We start from the raw sequence: 15,286 nt of genomic DNA, 5'->3' as shown, positions 1-15,286 counted from the left end.
ACGCTTCGTCGTACTATCGGCCCATGCTTTGGAGAGCAAGTGCTCAGCCGACCCCGAAAGGCCCGGGAGCGGCCAGCGTCTCCTAAGAGCCTCCACGAGGCGGAGAGAGTTCTGCATGACGAGTGGGTGAGGTTCCTGATCCGGATTTGTCAGGAGCCGAGGAAACAGGGGGAGTAGGATTGGAAAATCCCAAGAAAGTTCCAGAAGAACCGGAAACCATACTTGAGACCTCCAGAGTGGCGTAACCAACACCAGCTCCGCACCCTGGCGGCGCATTTGAGCCGCCGCTCGCATGATCATGGAGAACGGGGGAAACGCAAACGGTTGTTCCCGACTCCAATCCTGTAAGAACGCGTCCGTGGCCTCCGCTAGAGGGTCCGGCCTCCAGCTGTAAAACCGCGGCAGCTGGTGGTCGAGACGGGACGCAAAGAGGTCCACCGAGAAGGGGCCCCAGAGGGAGTGCAGCCACCGGAAGACTTCCGGATCTAGTTTTCACTGGCTGGCGTCCCTGAGATGTCGAGAGTGCCAATCCGCTACCTGATTGCACTGGCCTGGTAGATACTCTGCCGTCACCGCAATGTGACGAGACAGGCAATAATCCCAGAAGTCCTTCGCCAAGTCCGCCAAGGCGCGGGAACGAGGACCTCCTAGATGGTTCACATAACGGACCGCCGAAATATTGTCCATCCGCAACAGGACACAAGCTTTGACCGAATCTTTGGTCCAACAGCGAACTGCGAAGGAGCCCGCAAGGAGCTCCAAACAATTGATATGCAATTGTTGTTCTTCTGAAGACCAGGCGCCGCCGGTGGAAAAATCCCCGCACCGGGCGCCCCAGCCCGACCTGCTGGCGTCGGACTCTATGATCAGGTCCGGAGCCGAACCGAAGATCGCCCGACCATTCGATGCCTCCATGTGAGACAGCCACCATGACATTTCCTCCTTCACTTCGTCCGTGAGGGGAACCCACTGATCGTAACTCATCCCACGGCGCAGATGTTGCGCCTTCAGGCGTTGGAGAGCCCTGTAGTGCAGTGGGCCTGGGAAAATCGCCTGGATGGAGGACGAGAGAAGGCCCACCACCTTGGCGACATGGCACAGGGACGTACGATCCCTCGAGATCGTCTGCCGAAGCAAGTGACGTATCTTTGCGACCTTCCGACCCGGCAGGCTCAAGACCGCCTGTACCGAGTCCACCACGAAACCTAAAAAGGTGATCTGCTGAGTGGGAACCAAAACCGACTTGGAGCCGTTGATGACAAACCCCAGACTCTGGAGCAAGCCGACAGCTTGACGCAGCTGGCCCGCCAGTACCTCTGGGCACTGCCCCATGAGGAGGATGTCGTCCAAGTATACTAGCATCCGGACCCCTTGACTTCTGAGAAACTCCACTACCGGGTGGAGGACCTTTGTGAAGCACCACGGGGCCGAAGAAAGACCGAACGGCAGAGCGGTGAATTCGAACACCTTGTCGTCCCACAGGAATTGTAGGAAACGACGATGAGGGGGGTGGATGGGGACGACCAAGTAGGCGTCCTTGAGATCCAGTCTCACCATCCAATCCCGAGGGAGGAGCACGTCTCGAAGGAGGTGGATCCCCTCCATCTTGAAGTGACGGTAGACCAACCACCCATTGAACTCTTTGAGATTGATCACAGGTCTTTTGCCCCCATCCGTCTTGTCCACTAAAAAGACGTTGCTGAGGAACCCATGCGGGTGGCGCGTTGATAGACGGATGGCTCCCTTGCGCAGCAAGTCCGAGATCTCCCCGTCTATCAATCGCGCGTCTGACTCCGAAAAAACCATCGGGCGCGGGGGCCTCGCTTGAGTGGGCTGGTCGTAAAACTCGATATGGAAACCTCGTACAGTTTGCAAAACCCAAGCGTCGGCAGTGAGCAACTCCCACTCCTCGTAAAAGCTTGCCAGCCGCCCCCCAATTAGAACCTGATCCAAACAAAGTACACTTACCGGGGGCATTTCCTTGTCCGGAGTTCTTCTTGAACCCTCTGCCACCGAAGCGCTGTCCCCTGGTGGGGTAGAAGTTGGTGTAGTTGGCGGAGGTCTGGTATTGACCTCTTCCGGAGCCTTGTCCTTTATTGTTGGTCTGCTGACCACGGCCGATCGCGCGTCCCCTACCGCGACCGGCCCCTCCAGAGAAACGCTGGTGGAACACCCTCTTGATGCTAGACTGGGCCTTATCCAGCGACGTGAACGTATTCACAAACTTGCCCAGCTCCCTGATGAAGGGCTCGCCGAAGAGGCCACCCTGGGCCACAGCGCCCGCCTCCGACGAGGCCAGGTCCCCCAACTTCGGGTCCAGCTTGATTAGGAGCGAACGCCGCCTCTCAGTGGACAGGGCACAGTTGGCGTTGCCCAAGAACACAATCACCCTCTGGGCCCAATTCGAGAGCACCTCCGGCGAAATGGCGGTGCCATTCGCCCTAGCCTCCTCCGCCATGTCGAGGATCTTCGTGGCGGGCCCGACCGCATCTAACAATTTGTCCTGGCAGGCCCGCCAGGACCGGTCAATCCCTTTCCTGGGGTCCTTCATAAACTTCGCCAGGAAGGTGGCCATCTTGGGGTCCAATTCCGGGGTCATGGCCACTTTCCCTTCCAAAGTTGGCCGAGGGCACTCCCCACGTAGGCAACCCCTCGCTTCCTTTTCCAGGGGCTTGCGCAGCCTGCCCGCGACAAATTTCGCCACCGTCTTCCCCGGTGTCCAGGCTGCGGATCGGGGGTGGACTATCTCGTCCGGGTCCAGCATGCCCGACTCATCCCGGGGCATCTCCTTGGCAGAGGGCGCCGGAAGCCAAGATCGGGTCGACTCCCCGTCGTCATCCGTGTCCGGAGAATCGTAGATTGGGGAGGCGGGGGCCGTAGACACGTCCCCCGAAGCGCTAGGATCCACCAAGGGTGCAGGGGGCACCGCTGTCGCCTTAGCCAGGAAGGCGTCACGAAGACGCTCAAAAGCGCCCCTGTCCACACCTTGTGCCTCCGATGACGGCCCCTCCTTACAAGGCCTCTTCGGGGCGGGTGGCAACCCGCCGGATGTCCCCGGGAGCTCGGGGGACGGAGGCACATGCGCCGCTGCCAGCTTCGCGCACTCTTCCACGATGCGGGCGGAAAGGCGGTCTTCCATGGGGCCTACCACCTCCGTCACGCAGCGGTAGATGGAATTGTCCACCGCCTGGTAGAACTCGTCGTCCTGCAGATAGGGGCAGGGTTCCTCCTCGTATTCCCCTTCCATCTCGGAACCAGGGGCAGATGCGGGGCACCCAAGAGGGCGGCAACCGAGAAAGATCTCTAATGTGGGCAGGCCAAGCGGCTGCGATCACGTTTTGGGCCAACTGACGTGGCAGGTGGGCTGCACCAACCCCCAAGCGCGCAGACCCTCCTCGCCGGGACCGGGCCTTCGCACCCCTCAAGCGCGCTAGGCCACACTTTGGATAAAGAGGTGCACAAAGGACACCCGAAGGTGATTCACGCGGTCCGAGCCGCCATACAGACCCCAACGGGGCGTCAAGAGCAGGAAAAGTACAGACCCGGGGCACCAGGTGTCAGAGGGGTACGCGAGGGCTGGCTCCTGCGCAAGCCGACTCCACGGAGCGGCTCCTGGCACTGCGGAGGCGCGCCGAAGGGTCGGCGAGACGACAGGCCGCCCCCTGGCGGTCTATGTACACACCGCACACAAGTGGGAAATAAAGTCGCGTAGGAACGAAGAACGTTCCCGCAACTGGGGACTCTGTAAGGGAATAAACCATGCAATGAGTCCCCCAACGATCGTACGCAATACAATCAATCACATTGAAAAGGGGAAATATAGGAAAAGCACTTATCTGGCTGCGGGAGCAGCGAAGAAAGAGGAGGAAGATGATGAGAAGTCCGGTTATATAGTGATGATGGACAGAGTGGAAGGACTATGGACTATTGTTATGCAAAGAGACTCTTGGGAGTTGTTGTTTGATTTGTTGAACATTACGTCAATGCTTTATGTTTAAAGCATTTTTTGTTCTTATTATATCTTTTCCTAAGCTGCTGTGGAGTCTTTATGTTAATAAAGCGAAGGAAGATATAGCATAATCTGAAGCCTCCGGTCCTGACATAGAATTTCGATTGACAGAGGGCATTCATGTTCCTATTCCAGATCTTCTAGTTTTTTCATTTTCGGATCATAAGCATGTTTCATGTCTTCTGTAGCAAGAGAATTTTCCCATTGTATCCATTTTGGATCTAGAGCTATAGCATTTAGAATGTCTGGTCTTGTTACTGCCTCAAGGGCTGATACTGCTGTTAAAACAGATATCCTCTTCCCTTGGGCTAGGGCTCTTTCTTTTGCTACAGCAGTTTGAACTGCAGTTAGAATTTTTTCAGTTCATTTTCAATTTCATTTCAGCTTGTGTGTACAAGTGTGATTTGTAAGCTATTGTTACTGTTTCGCCCTCATTAGAGGTCAGGTATGTGAATCCGCATCTTCCTGGGATGACTCGGATTACAAGGTTGCGTTCGTTTGCGCGTGTTTGCAGTTTTGTTTTAGTTAACATGTCTGTCTGTAATGATCTTAAGATTTCTATGTGTTTTTGAGTCCAATTAATTGGTTTAAAATCAGGTTTTATTAGTTCGTAGAGAGGTATAACCCTCTCTGCATAATTCAGAATGTATGTTCTTCCGAAATTCAGGAAACCTAGAATTGATTGTAAGTTTTTCAGCATTTTTTGAGCTTAGAGTACTTCACACTTCTCTAAGAAGTTGTCTGCTAGGCTTTTGCCTTCACTTGATAATTCATATCCTAAAAATAGGACAGTTAAAGGGGCAATTTGTGATTTTTTAAAGTTAAATTTGTACCCTTCAGATGCGAACCCAAGTATGATGGTGTTCACTCTTTTCAAGTGAGTCTCCAGGTCATCGTCTGTAAGATAGATGTCATCGACATAAGATAATGCCTCATCATCATATATTTGTAGTAACTCTGTTACCCTTGCTGAAAATAATCCTGGGCTGTTCTTGAATCCCTGTGCGAGACGACAAAATTGCTGTTGGGTCCCCATGCTGGAGAAAGCGGTCAAATATCTGCTTTCAGGTGCTATGTTTTGACAGAAGAAACCATTTGAAATATCTAATGTTGTTTTATATTTTTTGCGCACAATGTTATTCATTAGTGCTGCACTGTGTGAGTTTTGTACTGCAAAAGTTTTACAGCAGGAGTTTAGGTGTCTGTAGTCCAAAACTAGACGATATGAATCGTCTGGCTTGGAGACAGGAAACAAAGTATTGTTCATTTTAGAGGTGCATGTTTCAATCACCCCCTGATATTCAAGTTGATCTAAAATTTCTCTGACTTGTTTTTTAGCTTCTTGCTAAACAGGATACTGCCTCTGTGCAGTAGGTTGATTTTTTAACTGGATTTTATGGTGAGGAGAATCCGCATCCCATCCTACATGATTTTTATATAATGCAGGGGCTTGGGCCACTGCCCATTTTCTTGCAAATGTTTATTTTCTATGAATTGGAATGTGATTTGAGAAGGCAGGCATAATCATTTCTTCGCCATGTGGGCACTCCCTGACAAACTCTGGTGGCCAGTCTTTCTCTGCTAGAAGGATATCATAGCCTCCCAAAAGAGACCTCGTATTTTCCTAGTTTTATCTCCCTCTATACGTAATGTTATTTCATATAGTTTATGGGGCACACTAACTCGGGTGTCTGCAGTTTCCACTTGAATGTATTCATTCGTGTCCACTGTCTCCAGAAGATTCATCAGGATCTTGCGAGCTATGGTCACTTTTGCTGCGCTGTCTAGCATTGTCTGGGCCCACTCTCCGTTTTTCAGTTGTGTCCTCAGAATTCTCGGCATGTTTTACTTTAAAACTGGCTACCTTCTTTCTGGGAAATTGTAATTTTTTACTTAGATGAGCAGGTTCCTTGTCTTTGGACTTGACGTGCTCTTCTTTATGTTCTGACCGTCCTCTTCTTTCCGATTTCTGTGAGGAAGTATGAAAAGATCGAGAGGGACGTGTATCAATATCTTTATCTGTCAGGTTTTCTCAAATTGTCCCTATTTCTAAGGTTGTATCTTTTCTCAGAGGGCTCCCGTTGTGGAGACTTGCCCCCCCCCCCCCTTCTGGAGATCTATTTCTTCGTTGGGGAAACCTTCCTCTGGACTGAAATGGTTTTTCTCTGGGAGAGGATTGTTTATTACCCTCCCACTTCTTCTTTTGAGAGTTAAGATTATTTTTAATGAAAGTTTTTTCAGGATTTTCAATTAGTGTTTTTAGTCGGTTGGTTGTACCGTCAACTGTTAATTGAACTAAATCTCTATATGCTTTTGTTAATTCTTTTATTTTAACTAAGAGTTCTTCGCTTGACATTTTTTCAATGTCGGGATGTGGTGTATAGCTGGCTAGGACTGGCCATGTGGCTCCTGGTCTACCTAGTGGACCGAGCCTGGTAATGTGATTTTGATGTTTTAGGGCGCCATTAAACCAGAGCAGGTGCTCTTGGTATTTTAGTGGAATTTCAACTTCCTCAAAAGGAGAGTATTCCTCTGGAGATTCCTCTATTTTGTAGTAGTGGAACTCGCGTGTCACAGCATGTGCTGCTGGAAAATGTATCCAGGAATAGAATACCTGTGTCTGCCGATATTCCTGGGCCTCTACCACAAATACGACTGTACCACCTCTTGATGATACTCCATTTTCTATAAGTTTTATAGTTATGGTTTCTCTTATATTGACTGGGATGATTATAGCATTCGGGTCGTCATTTTGGATTGTTGTCATCCGCTACGAGTTGAGCTGCTAGTCTAGCCCTCCCTTTCGTCCTCACTATCTGACATTTTTACTGACAGAAAGTTTGCAGAGCAAGTTTCAAGGAAACGAAGATTAGGTGCACAATATTTTGGAACACTGTATCCTTCAACGTTGACTAAACCAAACACTAATACATAGGAATCTCTTCCTACTAAGTTCTGGTGGATATTAACCTTTTACCCACTCCAGACGTCTATTGGAGTTTTTACGGGAAAAAGGGGTCTGCCCAGATCTCTGTACGGGGGTGAATGTATGACATTGTTCTGCATTCTGTCCATCAACTGTTGTTTTTGCATATGTCACCCCGAGTGGGATGGGTATGCTCAGACGGGAGTCCCATACTCTCCACACCACTGGAGTCAAGCTATCCTGGCTGAAGACGGCTGATAGCCAGAAACTGGTCCTAGGATGCTTGATTCCGTTCCAGTAAAGACATGGCTTGGCAGTTCGGGCTGGACTGTTCCCATGAGGCACAGGGTCAAGGCTGATTTGCATATGGCCATGTCTGAACTGGGGTGGAGTGCAAAGAAAATGTTTGATTTAGGCCCAGATCTCTGTACTGGGATGAATGTATGACATTGTTCTGCATTCTGTTCATCAACTGTTGTTTTTGCATTACTCTAGACTTAAGACACATATTTCCACGTTCCAATTCGTCCCACTTATCGCAAATACCTCAGATTCATGATAGCGGATCTTCATTACCAATTCAAAGTACTACCGTTTGGATTCACCACTGCTCAAGGGTATTTACCAAATGTCTGGCAGTACTCGCAGCACATCCATGTCTTCCCATACCTGGACAACTGGCTCAACAAAGCCAGCACATACCAACTGTGTCTCCATCACACTCAAACCACTATTCACTTATTTCACCAACTAGGGTTCACAGTAAATATGTTGAAGTCTCATCTACAGCCTTATCTGGAAGCCACAATAGATACTCAGAAAGCTATAGCCTCTCACAAGGCAGCCAGGATTCACAGTATTCAGTCCCTTCTCACTCAATTTCAGTCCAACCAATCATTACCAGCAAACGTATTCCTGCAACTGCTAGGGATGATGGTGTCTTGTATTATAATTGTTCCCCACGCAAGACTTCCCATGCATCCCCTTCAAGAATTCTTAGCAAGTCAGTGGAATCAGTTGACTGATCTAGTGTGGGCAGACGGATGCACCTATCGTGCTCTGCAGTGATGAGACCCCCAAAATGTATCAATAGCGTGGCCCATTCTCAACTCTGTTCCACAGACAGTGCTAACAGCAGACACGTCGCTCACTGGTTGGGGTGCTCACCTCCAAAGTCACACAATCCAAGGATTAGGGAGTCTAAAGTACAACAGCCTCCATATAAATCACCTAAAGCTACTCGAGGTGTTTCTAATGATCAAAGCCTTTCATACTCACCTAATAGGCAAAACTGTCCTAGTCCGCACAAACATGACAGCTATGTACTGTATACAAAAACAAGGCGGGAACACACTCTCTCCAACTGTCACAACTAGCACAAGCCATTTGGAAATGGGCCATACATCCCAAAATGTATCTCCTAGAAGAACATCTTCCAGGAGTAAGCAATCAAATTGCAGACCTTCTCAGCAGACAGATACAGCAAATTCACAAGTGGGAACTTCATCCCCAGATTCTTTTTCCCTACTTTCAGTAATGAGGAGTTCCTCACATAGACCTGTTCACCACACCTCAAAATGCAAAATGCTCACGCTTCGCCTCCAGGTTCCCACACCCGATCTCCAAAGGCAATACCCTATGGATGAACTGGTCAGGGATATTTGCATATGCTTTCCTGCCTCTTTTACTCATTCCGCTGGGAGTTCGGAAGCTCAGACAATCATCCTTCAAACTCATTCTTATTGCTCCCACATGGGCACGTCAACCTTGGTTCACCACCCTGCTATTCCTCTCAGTAGTTCCACACCAAAAGTTAAATCTCAACTCCATTCTCCTCACTCAGAGCCATGGAGGAATCAGGCATCCAAATCCCAAGGAACTCAACCTAGCAATTTGGCTGATGAAGTAATAGAGTTTGGTTATTTACAATTTCCACCAGACTGCATTAATATCCTAAAAGAGGCTTGGAAACCTCCTACGAGGGCATGTTACGCAGCAAAGTGGAAACAATTTGTTATATACTGTAACAATAACAATATCCATCCCCTTGATGTTTCACTTCAAAATATCATCTGTTATATTTTACACTTACAGCCATCTGGATTATTTTACACATCCATTCAATTGCATTTAATAGCAGTATTTGCATACTTACAAAACAGACAACACTTATCTTTATTCAGAGTACTAGTGATTAAAGCCTTCATCGAAGTACTAGAAAGAGTAATACCACCATGAGCTCCACCTGCACCAGTATGGAACTGAACATAGTCCTTAAGAGGCTAATGGGTCCACCTTTTGAACTAATGCACATGGTAACTACAATTTCTCTCAAGGAAGATTCCTTTTTTTATTGCAATCACTTTGTTAGGAAGAGATTTAGTGCACTCCAGGCACTAACTATACAAGAACCATTCTCTCAAATTCACAAATACAGTGGTTTTTCAAAAGCAATCCAAAATTTATTTCTAAAGTGGTTTCTGCTTTTTACATCAATCAATCAGTTGGGTTACCCGTGTTCTTTCCTCAACCTGATTCTGTAGCCGAACATGCTCTACACACACTAGATGTTGTTTATTTATTTATTTCACTTATAGAGCGCGCTATCACCTCGAGAGGCATCCTGGCACTGGCAGACTCGAGGAAAAAAGGAGGGCAGCTATTTACAGGCTAAGGATTAGGGAAAGAGGGGAAAAAGCCAGGTTTTTAACTGACTTCTAAAGGCAAGAAGGCCAGTAACCTGCCTAAGTTCAATGGGCAGAGAGTTCCAGAGCTTGGCCGCAGCCACACAGAACGATCTACCTCCTGCTCTGGATCTCCTAAACCTCGGTACGGTCACCACCCTGGCCGAGGAGGAGCGTAAATTACGGGCCGGCACATGCCAAGAAAACTTCCTTTGTAGACAGGCCGGGCCCAACCCATGGAGGGCTTTAAAGATCAGACAGAGGGATTTAAATATCACCCTCTGCCTCACTGGGAGCCAGTGCAACTGAGCCAGAGCCCCTGAGGAGTAAGATCTCGTTGGCCACCCTAAGGCTAATTTAGCAGCTGCAGACTGGAGTCTCTGGAGTCTATCCATTAGGTAACTAGGGGACTCCAGCAGCAAGGCGTTGCAGTAGTCTAACCTACTGAGCACTGTGCAACGCACCACCTCTATCCGAGCAGGGGGCATTAACAGGGGCAAGATTTTTCTGAGGAGTTGAATGGTGCCACCTTTGAGACCTGCGCCTCCAGGGAGAGATCACTTTTAAACATCACCCCCAGATTCCGAACTAGCTTCACAGACTGGACCAGTGGAGAAAAGTCCTTTGGCCAGAAGTTGCTAGGTAGAAAAGATTGTATCCTGGACCTTGGGCAGTATAACACCTCGGTCTTCCCTGTGTTAAATTGCAACGAGTTGGCTTTCAACCATTCCGCAGTGGCTCGCATGCAGTTGTGGAATTCCTCCAAGGAGGTAGAATCATTTCCCTCCAAGGACAGAATTAGCTGCGTGTCATCAGCGTAGTTGACAATTTCGATCTTAAAATGTTTGATGACCGCTATTAAGGGCTTCATATAGATGTTGAAAAGTATTGGGCCAACTGCCGAGCCTTGAGGGACGCAATGCGAGATTGTAGAGAAGGCGGATTGGAAGGGAGGAAGGGACACAGCTTGTTCCCTACCACCTGAGGAAGGACTCAAACCACCCAAGGGCACCCAAGGGCACACTATGTTAGAAGAGCACTACTATATTATATAGAAAGAACAAAAGATTTTCCTAAGACAAAACAGCTCTTTGTTGCCTTTTCGCCACCCCACAAAGGCAATACCATTTCTAAATCAGGCATTGCAAGAGGGATCGTGAAATGTATTTAAACTTGTTATGTGAAAGCGAAAAGAACCTTGACAATACCCCCTAGAATGCATTCCACCCGCAAAATAGGGGCTACTATGGCCTTATTAGGGAACATTCCCCTAGCTGACATCTGTAAGACAGCATCGTGGTCTACACTGCACATATTCACCAAACACTATTGTGTATATGTGTTAACGAGGCAACTAGCTTATATAGGCTAAGCAGTACTTGAACACTTTTTCAAACAACTGTAACAGCTACAGGTTAGCCACCGCTTTGGGAGTTTACTGCTGGATAGTCTATGCAAAGCATGTGCAGCTCATATGCCTCGAACGGATAATGTTGCTTACCCAGTAAGCATCTGTTCTTGGCATGTAGACCTGTGGATTCACATTCGCCCACCCGCCTCCCCTGGTACCTATAACTATTGCTGTTTTCTTACCTTACATACATGCACATTGACATCTCTTTTCTACCTTTACTAACTCCATTCTCGCCCTCTGCTGGAAAACAATCTAGCAATGGAGTCAATGCCCATGCACACTATCATTGAAAGGAGGAGTCACCTTATCTCAGGACTGGAAAGACTTTTCGGAAGAAAAACAACTTGCAAACATCCGGACCCAACACTAGATGGCAGGAGTATGCAAAGCATTTGAATCTATAGCTCTACATACCAAGAACAGATGCTTACTGGGTAAATAACATTACCCTTCCACTTTATGGGTACTATTAAAAGCTTACCTTCTACGCTTAAGAAGTTCTTGATTTCTCCTTTTTACAACCATTCACATTGAAGTATGACCTGTGAAATAGACCTTTTCTATGGGCAATAATGCTAAGCAGATTTAGAATTCTTTATTTGGTTTGATCTTGTGATTTAAACTATACACCCTGACGTGTTTAGCCAAGGGGGAACCAAATGCCTTATGCCTTTTGACTTTGCCCCAACCAAATGTGATTTTTGCGATCTTGTTTAGGTCAGACAGGTCTGCTTTAGCATACAGTGTCCTGGACTAATCATCAAGTAGACCATTGATACTGGCTCAATCACTTTGATGGAGAAGAATGACTTGAACTTCTTTGGGGAGTGTCCTCTATGTAAATGATAAGTGAAGAGCACAAAAAGAATATTGAGTGTTTACATTCCTAAAAAATGTTTTTAATTGTTCTATGTGTTCCTCTATTTCCCATTAAGGTTTTGTGCAGCCGCTCATTGTCACCTTGGCTTAAGTTTGCACACCATTACTTCCTTGGATAAAATTTGCATTTTAAATGTTATTTAGAAATCAGAAGAACACATGAATTAACCGCTTAACCGTGGCGGCAATTCCGCTGCGGTGCGGCGGTTTAGCGCAGTGAGCGGGGCCGCCACGGCCAACGGACGTGCGCAGTACTGCGGAGGTAGTGCACGCGACGGCCGTTGGCCGTCAGAAGCAGCGAAGGGGTTAAAACTTGCTTAGCCACAAATTTCATGACAATAACAATATGTATTTACTTTAAAGGTTGAAGCACCGAAAAGGGTAGCCGAAGAGGCTCTGAGCAAGACTGAAATCACGGATACTGCTGAAGCACCCCCTGCAAAGAAACCCAGGTTGCATTATAAATGTGCGAAATGCGGATTCTCCACAGGTACAGAGGCCGAATTTCAGGAACACATTCCACAGCACAAAACTGACAAGTCAACCTTCCAATGCTTGCATTGTGGCTTGTGCTATACCTCCCAGATCTCCTTGAATAGACATCTCTTTATTGTACACAAAGTGAAGGAATCGGAGGAGGAAGAAGAAAAGAGCCAGGAACACGACCCACTTGAGAACAGTGGACAGGGAGAGCAGAATGTAAAGGCAGATACTGTGCTGGATGAAAAAGCCAAATGGCCTTGCAAATTGTGTGATAAAACCTTTGACAGTGAAGTAGAACATGGTGCGCATGTTCGAACTCATGACACATCTTTGTCTACAAAATTCAAAGGAGGAACAGAGTAACGATGGCGGGAGATCGTTGTCGGGGTGGGGGGAGGGGATAATTTAAAGACTATAAAGATTAACTATTTTTTCGCAAAAAAGCACCGAGCTACTTTTAAAGGAAAAAACAAAGTGGTACTGGTTTATATTGTGTCTGACTTTATGGAGGGTCCACTGGTCAGTCAAGTAAATAATCACTTAAAAATCACCTCAAAATCTTTTTCTATGGAAAACAAACTTGTCCACCAAAGTTGAGATGAAACCACCCACCTCCGCTTGTATAGCTGAGTCGCAGCCAGAGAAGTTTTTATTTATTGAAATGAAAAAGGGAAATAACTGCAAAAAAATATTTGCGACTACTAAGACTTTAAGAAATGGGATCTTCGTGAGCAGAACAAAAGCTTTTCCAGCTGTACAGTTTCCTCACTGTATTTGCAGATCTCATCCAGTACCGTTATTATACTCTTTGCAGCACTCTTAATGTATATCGACTTCATGCTACATGGACTCTGCAGCCTGACACCCTCTCTTTTTCTTAATGCACATTGTTTTTGTTTATAATGTGTTTACCGTTTACCGTTGTTATGTTTCATCAAACAGAGCCCTGGAATCCATTGCAGGGAAGAGCTATTGGATTGCTCGATACCCAAGTTGACCTGTTTAGATGTATATCTTTACATAGTTATGCTCCTAAGATACGCCCTCCTTATACATGTGATATTGGTCTAGTTACTAGAATGTATCTGTGCTTACCAATTTGAAGTAAGCGTAACACACAACAAGGTTGTAGTGATATTATCAGTCAATGCCTACCAATTGTAGTATCTACTTGTCCCTTTCTCCTTTCACTAGTAAAAAAAAAAGCTCTCTTCTGAGTCCGAAACTAGTTGTAACAAAGCTTCGCTCCAAACCCCTAGTAATATGTACGTTTTGATTATTATCTTTCATTGTGTCGGAGACTCTTTAATGAGCCTGTAGTTCCAAGGCATCAAATGAATAATGTATCCCGAAGCACTCCTTAGATGAGCAATATTTGATCTCCTGTAATTAAAGTCAGTTAAAGCTAAATGGTAAAGAAGAAATGTACGTCAGCCTGCCAGTGTTAATTAGCGAAGAAACAAATGTGGCAGTACAAGTTAAAACAATCTATTACCATTCTAATTACAGGGGATGAAGTGAGAATTGTGTTAAAGCGATATTACAAACTCTCTTTGCGAAACAGTATAGAAAGTGAATAATAAGTGGAGTTGTTTTGTTCTTCTTAAAACACACCAATCCCTCGACATTTTGTTTTCTGAACACTCTAATAGGTAAGAAACTGAACATGAAATCAGCTCATGGCCTCTCCTTGCATAAGAAAAGTGTATTCTTATGATAAGACCACTGTACTGTATCAAAATGTATAGTCCTCTGATTACTCAATTTTATAAGTTACTTTTGCAGACTTTTTATTTAAATGTAGTCATATTGACTATTTGTTTCTTTTTCATGTGAACATGCCGTTCAAGTACAGTACACCCTTTGTGCATTTCTGCTTATATGCTGTGTAATATTGCATCTGTTTTTTTCTGATGAGCCAGAATCCATCTTGTGTTGTTTACTATGATAATAGCTAAATATAATTTAAAAAAGGAAAAAACTATTTATCTTCTTGCATTTAACAGAATTTCTCACTCTTATTTCAACTGTGTTTTGATACAAAAGATTCAGAATATTTGTACTTTTTGATAACTGTGTACAGTAGCATAGGGAATGTTTTACTAGGTAGCTTATGTACATCGTTTTCAGTAGATCGACGTCAATAGGGTGCTCACCCAAGCCATCACATATCTATTTAAACTGCAACGGCAACTGGGCCTTGCTATTATGTTTACTTCAGAATATTAAAATAAAATACATACAACAAGTGACATAGAGATACTACCCTATTTTTAGCAGAGGCGGTTGAATGAACCAAATTTGTTTTCACTTCACAATGGAAGACATTAATTGTTTGCTTTCCGTAGCACTTTTTAGCATTCAATTTGCCTTTGAACCCTAGGGAATGTTTTACTGGGTGGATTGCGTTGATTATTTTCAGTGTAATCAGAGAGGTCTCCCATGGCATCACATAGGATTTATTGTGCAAAGGTAATTTGGCCTTGCTGTTATGCTCCCTTCAGAATATTTAAAGAGAATGCATACAACAAGTGAAAGTGAGGTATAAACCTACTTTTAGCAAAGGAGGTTGAATGGACAAAATTAAAGAGTCTTCCACTTGACTAAAGACAGTGGGCAACATTCTAGTATTTAGCATACAATCTCATTCAAAACATGCGGTTTCTCCATAATTAGCGCATTGCAAAGATAAATTAGTTACAAGTTTTAGTCTATGTTATAGCAAGTTATTTTAAGTTCACTTATACATTGTTAAAACGCCACTAGGACAACAGATTGGCTTATGAATGCTTTCGTACCACCAAGATCATTCGGTTTGTGGTGTTTACACATGTTTAAGTGTTTTGAAGCTAGCATGTCAGTTTCTACTGAACATAAGATATTTGTGCGTC

At 45.8% G+C, this 15,286-nt stretch overlaps 1 protein-coding gene across 1 annotated transcript in view; it reads left to right on the top strand.

The window, feature by feature from the left end:
- LOC147666315 (zinc finger protein 532-like) overlaps positions 1-14,400 on the top strand; it is a 29,409-nt gene extending 15,009 nt beyond the window's left edge. Inside the window, exon 3 of the mRNA XM_086949141.1 lies at positions 12,276-14,400. Coding sequence (XP_086805267.1) covers positions 12,276-12,758 — 483 coding nt within the window. The 3' untranslated portion in view covers positions 12,759-14,400. The remainder of the gene's footprint in view (positions 1-12,275) is intronic.
- The last annotated feature ends 886 nt before the right edge of the window (positions 14,401-15,286 follow it).

The sequence above is a fragment of the Lissotriton vulgaris genome, unplaced genomic scaffold (genome assembly GCF_964263255.1).
Source record: "Lissotriton vulgaris unplaced genomic scaffold, aLisVul1.2 SCAFFOLD_3118, whole genome shotgun sequence".
NCBI lineage: Eukaryota > Metazoa > Chordata > Amphibia > Caudata > Salamandridae > Lissotriton > Lissotriton vulgaris.
This window is presented reverse-complemented; position numbering and strand designations above follow the sequence as displayed.